General features: G+C 44.3%; 1 protein-coding gene across 1 annotated transcript in view; it reads left to right on the top strand.

The window, feature by feature from the left end:
* Positions 1-19086, top strand: part of CERS6 (ceramide synthase 6) — a 101688-nt gene that overhangs the window by 63004 nt on the left and 19598 nt on the right. Inside the window, exons 6-7 of the mRNA XM_070731704.1 lie at positions 5798-5890; positions 15195-15323. Coding sequence (XP_070587805.1) covers positions 5798-5890; positions 15195-15323 — 222 coding nt within the window. The remainder of the gene's footprint in view (positions 1-5797; positions 5891-15194; positions 15324-19086) is intronic.

Raw genomic sequence — 19086 nt, forward strand, 5'->3', positions numbered from 1 at the left:
GAAACCCCATCTCCAGACTTCCGTGTTTTTGTGATGCTGCATGGGAATCCCAGCAACGCAAAAACGGGTGCTTCGCTGTCAACGGAAGTGCGGAGGTGGAGTTTCCCAGCGAGGGGAGCCTCAGCGAAATTGCAGCATTGCAAAAACACGGAAGTCCTCAAAACCTCCGGACTTCTGTGTTTTTGTGATGCTGTGATTTCGCTGAGGCTCCCCTCACTGGGAAACCCCACCTCAGGACTTCCATTGCCAGCGAAGCGCCCGTTTTTGCGCTGCTGTAATTCCCCTGCAGCATTGCAAAACCACGGAAGTCTGGAGGTGGTGTTTCCCATGGAAGGGAGCCTCAGGGAAATCCCAGCAGTGCAAAAACGGGCGCTTCGCTGGCAACAGAAGTCCGGAGGAGGGGCATCCCAGTGGCAGCGGCTTGGGTTTGTAAGGTGAAAATAGTTTGGAAGAAGAGGCAAAAAAATCTTAAACCCGGGTTTGTATCTTGAAAAGTTTGTATGACGGGTTTGTAAGACGAGGTATCACTGTACAACCTTTTACTTCATTAATTTAGTCTAGATCAGTGTTTTTGAAACTTGACAAGCTTAAGATGTGTGGACTTCAACTGCAAGAATTCCACACATCTTAAAAATGGCTAATTTTGAAAAACACCTGTCTGGGTGGTAGAAGGGAGGAAGAGCTTGGGCTTGGGGAAGGGAATCTTTTTGATTTGACAACTGCTCTCCTGTTTCTCAATAGTTAGTTGACAAAATCAGATATCACTTTAAAGCAGATAAGGAAGCTAGACATTCCTCAACCCCTTGGATTGGGGAAGGGTATCAAGGACTTTTACAACCTTCTTTTTAAAAATACCAGATCTGAACCTCAATATGAGTTATGCAGTGGTGATGCAAAAAATATCTTAGTGCAGTGATAGCGAACCTTTTTTTCCTCGGATGCTGAAAGCACATGCGTGTGTGCACTATTGCACAAGCGTGAGTGCCCACACCCATAATTCATGTCTGGGGAGGGCAAAAACACTTCCTCATCCCCACAGATACCCTGCGGAGGCCATTAATAGCCCATTTCCTGACTCACGGTGAGCCCGGTAGGACCATTTTTCACCCTGTCCAGGCTCCAGAGGCTTCCTGGAGTGTGCGGAGGGCAAAAATGCTCCCCCCACTCCCTGGAGGCTCTCTAGAAGCAGAAAATCCCTCCCAGAGCCAAAAATCAGCTGGCTGTTGCACACATGCTTGCTAGAGCTCAGCTATGGCAACAGCTTGTGTGCCAGCAGATATGACTCTGCGTGCCACAGGTTCAACACCACTGTCTTAGTGTAAAATCATTAATGACCGTGACCAGATTTACAGATCAGTCTCAAAAAGAAAAAATGAAGTGACCTTGAAGAACTGAGAGATATTTTCAGTGGGGAAAACCTATGGGATATTAACAAAGGGTTATCGCAATGAGAATGTCTCATATTTATGTAAATGTGTTCTACTTATTTTGAATCAAAGCTGAAATTTACAATAGAATGCGAGGGACATTTTTCCCATGCCTATTCAAAGAGAGTAGAAAGCCAATTTGAGCTGATATCAGAGGAGGAGGAGGACATAAGAGTTGCAGCTCCAGTGAAGTAGTGATTCTGAGTCGTCTTCAGTTACATATAAAATTGGATCTCATCAAACTGTTTAAAAGTTTAACAAGTTTTAAAACTGAACAATATCCTAGGACTGGGGTTTCCCAAATTTAGCAAATTTAAGACATGTGGATTTCAACTCCTAGAATGTGAGAATTGGCTGGCTGGGGAATTCTGGGAGTTGAAGTCTACTTGTCTTAAAGTTGCCAAGTTTGGGAACCTCCACCCTAAGGTAACAATCTAGTCACCAACTTCAAGAACAGGTTGTCCTTTGTCTTCCAGATGCAATTCAAGATGCTCATTGTTACCTTAAAAGGGCATTTGGGCCTGGTGGAATGGGTTCTTATTTTTTGAATATGTCTCCCAGTTTTATATCATGATTTATTGTATATTATCGACTCATCCATTACGTCATTTATAGCGCCATCCATCTTATGTATCATGACACAGGCATGATACGGAACAATAAAAATACACCGCAAAGCCACCAAAACGTAACCAAAACACTCCCAAAGGTGGCAATCCCCATACATCAGCATTCAACTGTACTCAACTCCTCCCTCACTCACACCAACACAGTGATAATGCTGCCTGCACCCAATTAAGATGTTCCGCCCCAGACGCCTGATGGACCCAGAGGGCTTTCAGACGGCGCTTTGGGTTATACCAGAGGCACTTGTCCACAGTTCGGCAGAGTCTCTTGCGGAAGCCTGGAACAAGGCCGCAGCGGAGGCTCTCGACCGGATTGCGCCTTTGCGACCTCTCCGTGGCGCTAGACCCCGTAGAGCTCCATGGTTCAACGAGGAGCTCCGGGAGTTGAAACGCCAGAAGAGACGTCTAGAGAAGCGATGGAGGAAGAGTAGGTCTGAATCTGATCGAACACTTGTAAGAGCTTTTATTAAGACTTACAAAGTGGCGCTCAAGGCGGCAAGATGCGCGTACCATGCTGCCTTGATTGCATCAGCGGAATCCCACCCGGCCGCTCTGTTTAGGGTGACTCGCTCCCTTCTTAATCACGGGGGAGTTGGGGAGCCCTTGCAGAGCAGTGCCGAGGATTTTAACACGTTTTTCGCTGATAAAATCGCTCAGATCCGGGCCGATCTCGACTCCAATTGGGAAACAGAGTCGACTGACAACGAGTCAGTCGAGGTGACTGGGGCACGTACTTGTCCACCTGTCTGGGAAGAGTTTGATCTGGTGACACCTGATGAAGTGGACAAGGCCATTGGATCTGTGAGTTCCGCCACCTGCTTACTGGATCCGTGTCCCTCCTGGTTGGTCTCGGCCAGCAGGGAGGTGACACGGAGCTGGGTCCAGGAGATTACCAATGCTTCCTTGGGGAGGGGAGTTTTTCCAACTCTCTATAAAGAAGCGCTTGTGCGCCCCCTCCTTAAGAAGCCCTCCCTGGACCCAGCCATACTTAATAACTACCGCCCAGTCTCCAACCTTCCCTTTATGGGGAAGGTTGTTGAGAAGGTGGTGGCGCTCCAGCTCCAACGGTCCTTGGAAGAAGCCGATTATCTAGGTCCCCAGCAGTCGGGTTTCAGACCCGGTTACAGCATGGAAACTGCTTTGGTTGCGTTGATGGATGATCTCTGGCGGGCCCGGGACAGGGGTTTATCCTCTGTCCTGGTGCTCCTTGACCTCTTAGCGGCTTTCAATACCATCGACCATGGTATCCTTCTGCACCGGCTGGAGGGGTTGGGAGTGGGGGGCACTGTTCTTCAGTGGTTCTCCTCCTACCTCTCTGGCCGGTCGCAGTCGGTGTTAGTGGGGGGTCAGAGGTCGACTCCGAGGTCTCTCCCTTGTGGGGTGCCTCAGGGGTCGGTCCTCTCCCCCCTGCTATTTAATATCTACATGAAGCCACTGGGTGAGATCATCCGAGGGCATGGGGTGAGGTATCATCAGTACGCTGATGATACCCAGCTTTACATCTCCACCCCATGTCCAGTCAACGAAGCAGCGGAAGTGATGTGCCGGTGTCTGGAGGCTGTTGGGGCCTGGATGGGTGTCAACAGACTCAAACTCAACCCAGATAAGACGGAGTGGCTGTGGGTCCTGCCTCCCAAGGACAATTCCATCTGTGCGTCCATTACCCTGGGTCTGCAACTTGGGCGTCCTCCTCGATCCACAGCTTACATTAGAGAACCATCTTTCAGCTGTGGCGAGGGGGGCGTTTGCCCAGGTTCGCCTGGTGCACCAGTTGCGGCCCTATCTGGACCGGGACTCATTGCTCACAGTCACTCATGCCCTCATCACCTCGAGGTTCGACTACTGTAACGCTCTCTACATGGGGCTATCTTTGAAAAGTGTTCGGAAACTTCAGATCGTGCAGAATGCAGCTGCGAGAGCAGTCATGGGCTTACCTAGGTATGCCCATGTTTCGCCATCACTCCGCAGTCTGCATTGGTTGCCGATCAATTTCCGGTCACAATTCAAAGTGTTAGTTATGACCTTTAAAGCCCTTCATGGCATTGGACCAGAATACCTCCGAGACCGCCTCCTGCCGCACGAATCCCAGTGACCGATTAGGTCCCACAGAGTGGGCCTTCTCCGGGTCCCGTCAACTAAACAATGTCGGTTGGCGGGCCCCAGGGGAAGAGCCTTCTCTGTGGCGGCCCCGACTCTCTGGAACCAACTCCCCCCGGAGATTAGAACTGCCCCTACTCTCCCTGCCTTCCGTAAAGTTCTTAAAACCCACCTCTGTCGTCAGGCATGGGGGAACTGAAACATCTCCCCCGGGCATGTACAATTTATGTATGGTATGTTTGTGTGTGTGTGTGTGTGCTTGTTAGTATATTGGGGTTCTTTTTAAAACTTTTTTAAATATTTAAATTTATTTGTATTTGTTACGATTTGTTTATGCCTTGTTGTGAGCCGCCCCGAGTCCGTGGAGAGGGGCGGCATACAAATCTAAATAATAAATAAATAAAATAAATAAAAAATAAATAATCCTGGAGGATCTCCCGAATCAGCCTCATGTAGATGTTAAAGAAGAAGAGTGAGAGACCTGCGTTCAAGGCCCGTATTGCAGGGATCCAGTTGATCTCTTCTTCTCCCCGCTCCCTTCCTTGCAATATCAACTGGAACCAGCCATGCAGGAAGGAGATCCACTGCAAAACAGTGCTCCCAACTCCCAAAGCAGTCCAGAAGAATACCAGGATCAATGTGATTGAACACTGCTGAGAGATCTAGGAGGGGCTATGTAAGGTTGGACGAAAGTTAGACAACCTACATAGGTCTAAGGCTGCTTCTTGAGAAGGGGCGAGGGCTACTCCACCATCCTCAAGAATTTTTTTCTTCTTCTTCCTAGTTCAAAGCAAAGCTGACAGCACAGGCAAAACATATTAGCAATTATCAAGAAAAGCATTGGGAAAAGCAAGCATTCTTAAATATATTTTTAAAACCCTTTTTATCAGCAGCAACCATAAGAAGCATTTCTATTTTCTTTTTCTGAAGTTAACGTGTGTCTATATGTAGTTTTGCTGCCCTTGTATTTATTTGTACCAAGCCTTTATTATTTTTACCAATAACTCAAAGTGGTAAACTTACCTAATACCCCTTCCTCTTCCCTTTTTCCACACAACAAGTCTATGAGATGGATTGAGATGAGAAAGAGGGGATGGGGGAAATCATCCAGCTGGCTTTTATGGCTAAGGCAGGACTTGAACACATGGTCTCCTGTTTTCTACCCTGGTGCCTGAACCATTAAAATGTTTTCTGGGTGGTTTGTATATGCTCTACTTTGGGCCACATGACTGAGGGAGGAAGTTAATGGAACACCAAGAAACTTTCCAAGTCATTACATAGCTGCCTTTCTCATAGGTATTGTGGGATATATACATTTTTTCTGGAATGATGGAACCAGACAATTTTCCAACTGGATTTTACTTTGGCTGCTTCTGCTGTCACATCAGATTTAAGCTCTTTTCATCTGCTTTTGGAGAGTTAATCTGATGAACAGACAGAGTTTTGAACCCTTCACCCTTTCCTTCCAATATATCATTGGGTTGAAAAAATAAATAAAAGGTGTTGTTCAAAATATTGTTTTAGTCCACCAAATCTCCAAAATTGTTATGCAGAAAACTAATTTAGATAAGGATTTGAATTGTCCCCAAAGTTATTGAATTTACCTTGGGGGAGTTTTTAACATCTCTCTTCTTTTTAATTCTCCAGCCATTGATGCCTGAGATCCATTACTACTATATACTTGAACTGGCATTCTATTGGTCTGTAATGTTTTCTCAGTTCATTGACATCAAAAGAAAGGTAAGAACAATCATTTTTGTAAGAACAATACTACTTGGCAGAACTACGTAATGACATTTTGGCTGATATATATGCATTGAAATAGCACCAAGGACTGTACAAAGCATTTGAACCACTAACTACAGTATTACCCTTCGAAGCGTTAATCCAGCCATGTCTTTTGCAAGATTTATGCATCTTGGGGTTTTTTATTCATCACGTTTCTATACAGCCCATCTCACCTAAATGACTCTGGGTGATTTACAATAAAACATAAACAGTGGTATAAAGGCAGAAATATAACAAAGTTAAACATTGTTCCCAACTCTTTCAACCTCTGTGTATATGCATAGTTGCTTCATTTTGTGGATAATCCCAACAAAAACATTGTCTGCATGCACATACTGTATAAAAAGTCATTCAACTGTGCCAACATGCTTTCCAAAGCACTTTTATGAATACTTTGCACTGCCCTGTTATCAGCATCTTAATTCTAATTGCCCAGAACAATATAAATTTGGTGTTAAGACTGCAGTTGTGAATGGTGATTATATTTTCAGACAACAATATACAGTCAGGTTGCATAATCTGCTAGCATTATTGGACTAGGCTGAGGTGGTTTTAATATCTTTTTGGAGCTGATAGCAATATCGATCACTAGTTCATTAGTACGATGCTGACCATTTTATTCAGATTCTATTGAAGTATTCTAGGAAATATTTATTTTTATGCAGCATTAAATATTCAAATGTATGGATTTCAGCACCCAGAATTTCATCGTCCATATAACTGTTGCTGAGAGTTTTAGGAATTGAAATTGACGCATCTAGAACAGTGGTCCCCAACCTTTGTGCGTTGGTGGCACGGTTGGGAGGAGGCAGAAGGGAATCAGGATGTGCAAGTTGTGAGCTGGCATGCACACGTGTGTAGTTCAACTTTTACTAGTGATAGGCTGGCACACACACACACGCAGCTCATCTGCAAGTCGAATTTTGCAGGCATGTGGCAGCCCACCGTTCACATAAGTCGAGCTGCCCATGTGCACTGGTCTGCAGCTCATATGGCCTGGTTAGAAATAGGCCACAACCCACTGTTGGGCTGTGGCCTGAGGGTTGGGGACCCCTGACCTAGAAGCAGGGGATGGGGGGACGAAGTGGGGTAGCGAAAATGGAGCTCCTCCCCAGAGCACTATTTTGCACTGAAATATATTGAAAGAAAGGCCGGATGAGGAACAACGGCTGGAAGCTGACCAAGGAGAGATTCAACATGGAGATAAGGAGGAACTTCCTGACGGTCAGAGTGATCAACCAATGGAACAACCTACTGGCGGACTTTGTGAACTCCAACACTCTGGACATTTTTAAGAGAAGATTGAACTGCCACTTGACTGGTGTACTATAGGGTTCCTGCTTGGGCAGGGGGTTGAACTCGATGGCCTTCATGGTCCCTTTCAACTCTAACAATAAATAAATAAATACATAAATAAAATGCAGGCGTCCTGCATAAGCCATGCCCACAGTGTGCTAGTAAAAATGTTGGTGGCCCTTCACTGCCTAGAAGACACCTAATGGTGGAGATGTACTAAGAAATTATTTATAGTAGCAAACCCCGATATGATATTCTTCCAATATTGAACTTGAGCATGCTGGTAGAAATCATCATAGTTGACTTTTAGACACCAGGTTGAGGAAGGTTGTGTGAAAATACATTGGTTGCTTAGCAGTTGGATTTACCGTATTTGTTTCTTAAATTCTTTTTCCACTCATCTCGCCTTGGGGCTACTCTGGGTGGCTTTCATTTCCATGACGCAAAAAAACATCCTTCTATAATTGGTAGCCTGGTAATGTTTTTGTTATCACTGTTGCTTTTTATCAGAAAGCAGAACTGCTTCTAGGGGGGGGGGGGGGAAACCTTACACATGTCCCAGCATGTCTGATCTTGGAAGTGGAATTTAAAAGGATCCCATTGGGAATAAAAATGGGTATTCACTTTCAGCTGCCTAGAATTGCCTGCTTCAGGGCTCACTGTGATCCCTGGGAATAGTTTTGGAAAGAAAAGATACGACACAGAGCCTGGTGTTGCTGCAAAGACTTCTGAGGCTGGTCACACGTTTTTGGGGAGGGTCACAGATTTTTCCAATTATTTCATGGAATGATGTATGATTTTGAAACAGTAAGAAATTGCATTGTAATGAACAAGCTTTGGGTGAAGGCACAAGCTGCTGGTCATTATCTTTTAAAGCTCTGTATGATGCACCCTTGCTCTAACCTATGGGAAGACAGACTTCAATCATTCTCCTCTATCTTTCTCCCCAGTTCTTAAGCCAATAGTATCCAGCAGCATCTGGAAGGAGTATAAAATTAATCATATTTCACCACCTATTTAAGTCAGAGGCAAAAAAAGGTGGACGTTGGGATATAGGACCTCATTAGTGTATTCAGGCTGATTCAGGAAAATCCACTTCCTTCAGGTTCCTAATCAGCTTTACTTATTGTTGTTCTGTTGCATTATTAAAACTGAACAGTAGTGTAAACTACTCCACTTGTCCTATGACTACAGCAATTCACATTAATTCTACAGTCCTAATTTTGTGCAAAGATTGAAATGATATGAGTGGGAAGGGGAAAGAGTAGAATGTCAAAACCGCAATGGTGTTACAATCAAATGGTGAAATAGGATAAGATCCGTTCCATCCCAGTGTCCCACACAGAGCATGGAGGAATCTGGAAGGCTATATAAAGAAAGCAAAAGAGGGGGAGATAAATCCTAAATAGAAATCACACTTATGACTTAGGTTTTTCATGACTCCAATCTATTGTGTTTGTTTAAAGTATTCAGCTTTGTTTATGAAAGTATTGTGAGTAAGTGGAGGGGAACAGGAAAGGACCTAAAGGTGATTAGCAGAGTTCTGCAGACAGACTGACTTCCTTTCTACTGAAGAATGATTGGCAGATAATTTTTTTTCCTGCCAGCGTATGTCATACAGAAGAGGAATCAGCCAAATGCATTACTTTTCATCAGAGGCGGTTTCCTCCCGGTTTAGACCAATTTGTTTGAACTGGTAGTGACCCGCTGGTGATGTCACAATGACATCACAAAACCGGTTTGGTTGGTGCTGGCCCGTGCGTGCCATCTTTTTTTAAAAACAATATTTTCTTCTGAGCTTGCGCAGAAGCTAAGTTTCCGGCACTGTGCATGTGGTCACCATCTTATTTTCGGGGAGGGGGGGTTGGCACTGTGCATGTGTGTCCCCCAGGCATGGCCACTGCGAATTGGCAGTGAGATAAGTTAGAACCCACCCTTGCTTACCATGATAGTGCATACATAATCAGAATGCCACAGTTCCACTGAACAGTGAATGAATTGAACCGCTTGCTACCGCACGAATCCCAGCGGCCGATAAGGTCCCACAGAGTTGGCCTTCTCCGGGTCCCGTTGACTAAACAATATCATCTGGCGCGCCCCAGGGGAAGAGCCTTCTCTGTGGCGGTCCCGGCCCTCTGGAATCAACTCCCCCCGGAGATTAGAACTGCTCCCACCCTCCTTGTCTTCCGTAAACTACTTAAGACCCACCTATACCACCAGGCATGGGGGATTTGAGACATCTTTCCCCCAGGCTCATTATAATTTATGTTTGGGTATGTGCTGTTTGGTTTTTAATTATGATAGGGTTTTTAGTTATTTTTAATATTAGATTTGTGCCATTATAATATTGTTTTTATCGTTGTTGTGAGCCGCCCCGAGTCTTCGGAGAGGGGCGGCATACAAATCTAATAAATTGAATTGAATCAGACTGGAAGCAATAAGGGCAGTAATGGGCAGCCAAAAATTTTACTGCCACACTGTAAGTGTGGCTTATTTTGTGGGTGTGGTTTAATGGTCATGTGACTGGGTGGGAGTGGCTTGCCGGCTGTGTGGTCAGGTGGGAGTGGCTTGAACAATCATCGTTCAAATGAACTGTTAAGTCCTCGACTTACAACCTTACCAGGCTTGCTCGCTGGGGTGACAATTTGCTTTGTGTTTCCCGCGCTCTCCTTCCTGGGTCACCCCCTGCCTCAGGCTGGGCAGCTAGGCAAACGGGTGCTGCCAGAAGCATAAATGTTGCCAGCGCTGCTTCCACCCATGCCTTCTGCTTGCACCTCAGGTGGGAGGTGGCTGCGTGAGGCTGGAGGGGAGCTGGGCAGGAGAGTGGGAAGCTCGTCCGAGGCCAGGAAGGAGGAAAGAGGAAAAAAGCAAGCAGCACGCAGCAGCAGGGGAAAAAAGAAGAGCCGAGCTGAGCCCAGTAATCCAGGAAGTGACAGCCGCTGTTCAGCTGGAGCTGCACACGCATCTTCATTTCTGCCAGTGGAACTGTGTTCCACCCCGTCCTACCTTCTACCCACCCCTGAATAAAGGGAACCTATCTTACTCCATAAGCAGGTCTGACATGGCTTTATTTATCTGGGTTAGCAACGAAACTGCTTCCACCTAACTGACTTTCAGATTGACAAATGGTTTTCCTGACTTCTGGCTTTTTGCTATTCACCCTGACTTCACTTTGTACTACAGACGAATATCTGGTGCCTGCCCTTCAACTTTAAAGAATATAAATTAGCCCTCGTGTCTTGAGTACAACCTGGAGACTTCTTTTGCAAAAAATGTTTCCATGGATTTCATATGCCGGGAAAAATTTCGAGGCTGTTTCATCCAAGAGAGTGAGAGAAAAGAACTGTTCAATTACTCTGTACCAAAACTCTGGAAGTTTGAAATGTCAGCCATAGTCTCCTTGGCTTTGACTTATAAAAGGTCCAGGTTTCTTGTATGCTGCCTTTGCCAATGTGATTGGAGAGAGAATCCATGTGGACAAAGGGTCTAAAATAGAGAAAGGAAGAAATACAAAAGAATCAAATGGAAGGTTTTTTCCTCTCCGTCTGTCAGAAAACCATAGCAATCTGCCAAGCAGAAATACAGGCTGAACAATCTTCATAGCAACTGTGTTTTTTTTAAAAAACAAAACCTGTCTTTTGGAATTAATATTGGTGGCTTCATTGACATCGCAGCTTTGTATATTAGCTGAGGAGAAGAGGCATAACAAACCACATCCAACAACCGGATAATCCTAGGTTATGAACGGTTCACCACATTGCATTGAAAAGACAGATGTGCTCACCCTACTGTTTACACAGTAGCAAACTCTGGACAGAAAAGTGTCTTCCAATTGAACTGATTCCTGATTCTCAAAAGCCTCCTTTAGTTATTGATGTGTTTATTCCACTAGGTTACCTCTGCTTGGCTGAGGTTTCATGAACAGGATCTGCAAATCCGGTGCATATGATCAGATTGGCATTCTGCAAAAATAACCTGATGGAACAGATGCCTTTTTTTTCATAGCTCATAATTAGCCATGGGGGATGAATTATCCTTATTGGCTATCATCATGTGCAGCTTGTATATGCTTAAGAGCCATGCGTGGGCAGTTTAATTAGTGTCTTCCTATGTATTGCTATGGTACATTTATGGTGTACAAAAAGAATTAAGGAAAGAGAATGTTTATGATTGTCCTAGATTAGAATATCTTACCTTGAAGATCAGTCAAATATACCAGTGTAATTTTAACACTGGCAGGATGACTAACTCAGGTCTGATTTGCCAGATATTATTTTTAGAGACTTATCCCAAAATCATATTATTTAAAGGATTTTAGAAAAGGGCTACCTTGATAAGTTATTGGCGTACTAAAATATTAAGTTAGGAAGAAATTTAGATTCATCTATAGAGCAATCAAGTATTTCCTGCAAAAGCAGACGAAATACTGACATTTACTTCAAACCATAATCTATCCAATTAATTTAATTTAATTTAATGTATTTCTATGCTGCCCAACTCCTAAAGGACTCTGTCCAGCTTGCAGTAGGATATAAAAAATACATTTTAAAACATCATAAAAGATTTAAAAACAATTTAAAAATCACATACATATCATTCAGGCCAGAACTCACAAATTGCGAGATCAACGGCCCCAAGCCTGCCAGAAAAGTCAGGTCTTCAATGCTTTCTGGAAGGCCAATAGAATGGAGGCAGTTCAGATTTCAGGGGATAGTTGGTTCTAGAGAGCTGGGGCAGCCACAGAGAAGGCCCTTCCCTGCAGACCTACTCAAAAGACCAACTCTGTGGGATCTTACCGATCGCTGGGAACTATGAAGTAGAAGATGGTCTCAAAGATAATCTGTCCCTGAGCCATGTAGGGCTTTAAAGGTAATAACCAACACCTTGAATTGAGCCCAGAGAGCAATAGGGAGCAGTGCAGCTTGCGGAGGATTGGTGTAATGTGCACCCACAACCTAGGTGCAACCTAGGTGCACCCACAACTACTCGCGCGACTACATTCTGGACCCATTGTAGTCTCCAAACGCTCTTCAGGAGTAATCCCAGTATGTTGCAATAATCCAACTGTGAGGTGATAAGGGGGCATGAATGACTATGAGGAGAGACTCCTGATCCTAGTAGAGTTGCAATTGGTGCACCAGATGAACCAGTGCAAAGGTCCCCCTAGCCACAGCTGTTAGATTGGTCTAATCTTAGCTGTGGGTCTAGAAGGATCCCCAAATTGCAGACCTGTTCGGAGGGGGACAATTTCTCCACCCCTAGAGCCAAGGATTGACAGTCGATACAGTCTTTAAGAGGCAGTACCCACAGCCACTTGGTCTCGTTTGGATTCAGTTTGAGCTTGTTGACACCCATCCAGACGACCCTCACACTTCCACGCAATGGTACATCATTGAACTGACTTGGGGTGGAGATATACAACTGGGTATCATCAGCATATTGCTAAAACATCACTTCAAAATGTCAGATGACCTCACCCAGTGGTTTCATGTAGATATTAAATAGGAGGGGAGAGAGGACCGAGCCCTGAGGCACCCCACAAGCAAGGGGTCTAGGGGTTGACCTCTGTCCTCCTGCCAGCACCAACTGTGAACAACCAAAGAGATAGGAGGAAAATCATTGCAGCACAGTGCCTCCCAACCCCAGCTCTCTTAGTCTTTCCAGAAGGATACCATGGTCAATGGTATCGAAACCCGCTTAGAGGTCAAGTAGCACCAAGATAGAAGAATGGCCCCCAACTCAGGCTCGCCAGAGATCATCTATCAGCATGACCAAAGCAGTTTCCATGCTATAGCCACGTCTGAAGCCAGATTGACAAGGGTCCAGATAATCTGTTTCAACCAATGACCGTAGAAGTTGAAGTGTCATCACTTTCTCTACAACCTTTCCCACAAAGGGAAGGTTGGAGATGGACAAAAGTTCTTTAATTCTACTGGATCCAGGGGAGGCTTCTTGAGGAGGAGTTTCACCACCACCTCCTTTAATGTTTGCTGAAAGGACCCCTCACTCAAGGATGTGTTAACTATAGCCTGAAGCCAGCCTCGTGTCACCTCCCTGCTAGCCGAAACCAGCCAGGAGTGGCATGGGTCCAACAAACAAGTGGAGAAACCCATCGCTCCCACAGCCTTGCCTACTTCCAGGAGTCACAGGCTCAAATTCATCCCATATAATAGGACTAAGACCTGCCCCTGTCATCTCGGTCAGAATTGCCCAGTCAGAGTCGAGGTCTGTCCAAATCCGAGCAACTTTATCCAATGGAAGCTGCACAAACTACTCAGCTCTACCCTGCAGGGGCTCCTCCATTCCCCGCTTACATTAAGGAGGGAAGGAGTCACCCTAAATAGGGCATCTGGACGCGAATCAGTGGATGCAATAAGTGCAGAAAAATGTAAACATTTTACCGCCTGTATTGCCACTAAATAAGTCCTAATATAGGCTCTTAAAAACTTTCGGTCACACTCTGAGTTCTGGTCATCCAGCACGGCTCTAGATGTCTCTTCTGGCATTTCATCTCCAAGCCAAAAGCAATCTACAGTAGATTTGTACCTTTGCACAAGTATTTATGAAGAGTTGGCATAGCTAATGCCAGTTTTAAAACTGCAGCAGCTGCCAGTTACCCTGTACCATAGAGGTGTGCATGTATATAATTTTCTTTTCCAGATTTCTGGGGGTGGGGGGGGGGTGGGGGGGAGGTGGGGAAATCCTATCAAAATATCCTAGAAAACTGTCTGTCTCTTGGGACCTGATTAAAACCAGCAATAATTAGTATTTCTAATGTGGAATAATAAAAAACTATTAAACTATTATGGCAACAATAATGCCATAAAAAGAATATGTGTCTCTTTCTTCCCATACCCCGTGTATCTGATATAAGACAATGTGTATTTTTATATTAAACACACTAGGGGGCAGTCTTGGAATGTTCCCATATGCTTATTTATTTTATTTGTTAGTTTTATATTCAGACTCCTCCATTGAGCTAAGGGTGTACTTGAACTCGAGTCTTTCCAATACTTTCCAACCTACACTTCTTTCCCAGAACACTAACCTCATATACGAAAAGCAAGGCACTTTATCAAGTCCATTGATATTCCTAGGTATTAATTTTTTAAAAAAATAAAAAATCCAGTCAGTCTGATCATCCACCATTTCATCTGTGCCTTCCATGAAGCCATCTCCAGGAGCAATGAACCAAAAATGTTGAGCTTCTTTTTAGAATTTAGAGTTTGGGGAGTTTAAAGGGGGAAATGAATGCTTTCATCTTTGAGCCACTCATCTTGCCCTTTACAACTCCTTAAAACATGCCTACGCATCCTGCTGCAGACTTTGAGATTGTGTGAATTGCTCAGTCTGCACTAAGGTTAGAGTCAAGAGTGAAAAGAGCAGATCCTTTTAGTTTGCTTTTGGAGAGAGGGAAATACTTGGGGTGAACAGCCACCTAGAAACTGAAAAACATTTATTAGCATGCATAGATGTGCTAGCAGATAGGATACAGTCTTTCTTCTGCTGCCGAGTTCCCATATACATATGGTATATAAAACACACACAATTTGTGTCTTCCCTCCACCCACCAATCTCCCCTCCATATCTGTGCCCTTTTGTCCATCCTGCACTCTGTTGTCTGCTAGACCCTGCTAGCTGAGGTAGCTGCTGGCCTTCGTGAGGCCCTCATGTAGCCTCCTTCTCATCAAGGGCAGCTGTTGTCTCAGCTGAGCATGGCTTCATCAATTGGCATCAGCCACAAAGATCAGCTGGATGCAATATGAGATGGCAGGGATAGGTAACTGCAAGTAACTTTATTGTTAAACAAAGACTATCTTATACTGTGAGAAAGGGTTAACCGAAAGAAAAATTAGATTTCCTTACTCTTCAAAAATATCAAGATAGAAAATAAAGACACGTGGGAAACCAAAACTGCTTTATATAATGGTGCTTTATTTTCTCTCTTTTTATCTTCCAGGATTTTAGCATCATGTTTACACATCACATTGTGGCAGTCATGTTACTATTTATCTCTTACGTAGTCAACTTCACACGAGTCGGAACCCTGGCTATGTGTCTTCATGATGTTGTTGATGTCCTGCTGGAGGTAAGAGAGAGTTATTGGTAGTGATTCTCTGCTGACAAAAATGGTCACTGAAAGCTTGTAATTGACATTTGATTAAAGGACTGTTTCTGTAAGATCATAAATAACTTTGTATTTGTCTTTGGAAGTGAGACTCATGAACACAGTGAGATTGACTTTCTGCACTTACTTCAGAATACTTTTTTGTTGTTGAATAGTTTGTTATTATCAAAATTCATTTAATTTGTCATTATCAAAATTCATTTAAAACACACTGCTAGATAATTATATGAGCAACTTTATAAAATAAATAAAACATTCCTGATAAAACATTTTTGCTGGTATGTTTCTGACTAATTTTACCCTGTTGGTTCTTATTCTCCCAGGCATTTAGGAGAGGATACAAATCCAAGGCTAGTGTCATTCTTAGTAGCTAAACCAGACAGGAAACAACCAGATAAACTAAATCTATTTTATTGTAAAGCTACACTTACAAAACTTTGCAAATCTGAAGTTATAATTCTCCCACTGTCAACTATACAGCCCAATAACTCAAGGAGATTCCCTCCTGAGCCTTTTGCTCCACCAGCTATACAACTGCAAGCTATGCTATCACCTGTTTGACTGTTCACTAGTCAGTATCTCTTTATCCATTCTCCCAAGGTAATTCTCACATACTATTATACCTACTCAGAAGATTTGCTCCTGCAATCTTTAATATTTTCAGAATCTGCAGACAACATTTTAAGGGTCAGAAGGCAGTTTTGGCTACCTTTCTCAACCCAAACTCCTCCTAGTCCCAGCTTCCTCTCCTAGGAAGAAAATAGGGGCTTTAGGGAGTACTAAAATATTTGTCATCATCTGTCTTCAGTCCCCTAAATCTACTACAGTAACTTTGTCAAAACTTTATGTAAGCCCAAGTATACAGTATTTGAAATATAATCCAAAGAAGGAATTGAATATAGAGAAACAAAATAACAAGGATGTGATTGAATTAGTACAGAAGAAAAAGCGAATAGATGCCTTTTGGATGGCTGTAGACCAGCGTTTCCCAACCGGTGTGCCGCGGCACACTAGTGTGCCGCGAGACACAGGCAGGTGTGTCGCCAAGCTCCCCGCCCGATCTGCCCCCTCTCCTCTGCCGCCGCCCCCTGCCTTGGGGCGCGACTTCTTTCACGGCAGCTGCGGCTGCCGCTTCAGCTCCTCGGGACGAAAGCGCTCCCAGCCCTCTCTCGCAGCCCCCTGGCTGGGAGCGCTTTCGCTGCGAGAGAGGGCTTTCTCCATCCGTTTCGGGAATGCACGCCCCGCCCTTCTCTCGCGCGCGCCGCTCCCCTTTTCTCTCAGCCCTCCCTGGCTTCGCTTCTCAATCCCTCCCTCCTTCCATCTTTCCTTCCCCATAGCCATTCTGTCTGGGGGTCTCCCGCTCTTCCCTTCCCCGCCTCCCAGGCTTTGCCTTTACCACCCCCACCCTTTTTTGGTTGACAAGGAGTCCTTTGCCGCATCCCGCAGTTCGCATTCGGCTCGAGGCCGCTTTCCCTGGCTGCGCTCGGAACCGACAGGGCACTGCTCTTTCTCTCTCTCACTCTCTCCCGTGAGGCAGGGGAAGGAAAAAAAAAGCAAAAAAACCCTTCTTGCAGCGTGCCCGCGCTCGTCCCTTCAGCAGCGAGGGAGGGAAGTCAGAGGGCGAGGGAGCGAGCGAGCGCTCTTGTCCTCGGTGCCCTCTGCAGCCTGCCTTCCTTCTTCTTTGCCCCCGCTGAGGGACGGAGAGAAAGATAGAAAGGAAAGAGGGAGGGAGAGATAGAAAGGAAAGAGGGAGGGAGAGATAGAAAGAAAAGAGATAGAAAGGAAAGAGGGAGGGAGGAAAGAGGGAGGGAGAGATAGAAAGGAAAGAGGGAGGGAGGGAGAGATAGAAAGGAAAGAGGGAGGGAGACAGAGAGAGAGAAAGAGAGACATAGCAAGAGAGAGAGAAAAAAGAAAGAAAGAGATAGCAAGAGAGAGAGAAAGAGATAGCAAGAGAGAGAGAGAGAGACAAAGTGATAGCAAGAGAGACAGAGAGAGAGAGAAAGAGACATAGCAAGAGAGACAGAAAGAGAGCGAAAGAGAGAGAATGAAAGAGAGATAGCAAGAGAGGCAGAGAGAGAGCAAGGGAGAGAGAAAGACATAGAGGGAAGGAAGGAGGGAGAGAGAAAGAGAGCAAAAAAGAGAGGAAGAAAGAAAGAGGGATGGAGAGAGAGAAAGAAGGGAAGGAAGGAAGAGAGAGAGAAAGAGGGAGGGAGAAATAGAGTGAAATTGAGGAAGAGATTTTTTTTTTGTCCAAACTTTGCTTTAGCCCCCCCGCACACACACCCGTCCCCCCGTTCAGTGTTCCCCAGGATTTTGAAAATATGAATAATGTGCCGTGGCTCAAAAAAGGTTGGGAAACACTGCTGTAGACCGATTTGGGAAGGGGAGGTCTTGAAGATTCAAATTCCCTCTGAAAGTGCCAGGAAAGTCACTTGACAAATCCATCTTCCTTTCAGCAGTTTTGTTTTCTTAAGCACTCATGAGTTTTAACTTTAACTTTAACTTTTTGAATTTATTGTTTTACTCTGGGTTTTTTTTAAAGTTGATTGGAGGTTGAGTGCTGATTTATTTCAACTCCAGCTGGGTTTTTTTCCCCTTTCACTTTGAGTTTACGGGGTTTTTTTCCTTTTAACCTTGAATTGAAATATCCAGAAAATATCTTACCCTGTTTCCTTCTGCTTTACCGAAGTTTGTTTGCTGATCAAGTTACACAGAGTTACAATGTATGAGATTATAGATAAGCAGTGGTGGTTGAAATCTAAGAAAAGTGTGTTTGGTAGCATGCAGCTTTAATTGAATATTTTTAAAAAACATTTGATGAGATGATAACAGCCATGGAAAGTATGCAGAGGCTTGTAGTTTTGGATAAGTTAGATTCACAAAGGGCCTCTGATCTGAAAGTTGCAGACCAAAGAGATATCCCCACAGCCGGAGAACTAACTGGCTTGATCTCATGTGACTCTGTGAAGTTCAAGCCTGCATATCCTTACAAATTCATTTTTCCTACGAAAAGGAGGGAAATTGGAGAATGGGATTATTACACCTAACTAGAAACTACTTCTATTTGGACTTCATTGAGAAGATAGACCCACTGCAGAGACTAAATTTACTATATCTAATTAAACAACAATTGATAAGAGAATAGAATAGAATTTTATTGGCCAAGTGTGATTGGACACACAAGGAATTTGTCTTCGTGCATATACTCTCAGGATACAAGCAACAAGTTACAGTCATACAGTCCTAAATGGGAGGAAAAGGATGATAGGAATGATGAGAAAAACTAGTAGAATAGAAGTGCAGATTTAGTAAAAAGTCTGACAGTGTTGAGGGAATTATTTGTTTAGTAGAGTGATGGCGTTCGGGAAAAAACTGTTCTTGTGTCAAGTTGTCTTCGTATGCAGTGCTCTGTAGCGACGTTTTGAGGGTAGGAGTTGAAACAGTTTGTGTCCAGGATGTGAGGGGTAAATATTTTCCCCACCCTCTTTTTGACTCGTGCAGTATACAGGTCCTCAATGGAAGGCAGGTTGGCAGCAATTGTTTTTTCTGCAGTTCTGATTATCCTCTGAAGTCTGTGTCGGTCCTGTTGGGTTGCAGCACCAAACCAGACAGTTATAGAGGTGCAGATGACAGACTCAATGATTCCTCTATAGAACTGTATCGGCAGCTCCTTGGGCAGTTTGAGCTTCCTGAGCTGGCGCAGAAAGAACATTCTTTGTTGTGC

The sequence above is a fragment of the Erythrolamprus reginae genome, chromosome 1 (genome assembly GCF_031021105.1).
Source record: "Erythrolamprus reginae isolate rEryReg1 chromosome 1, rEryReg1.hap1, whole genome shotgun sequence".
Taxonomy (NCBI): Eukaryota; Metazoa; Chordata; class Lepidosauria; order Squamata; family Dipsadidae; genus Erythrolamprus; species Erythrolamprus reginae.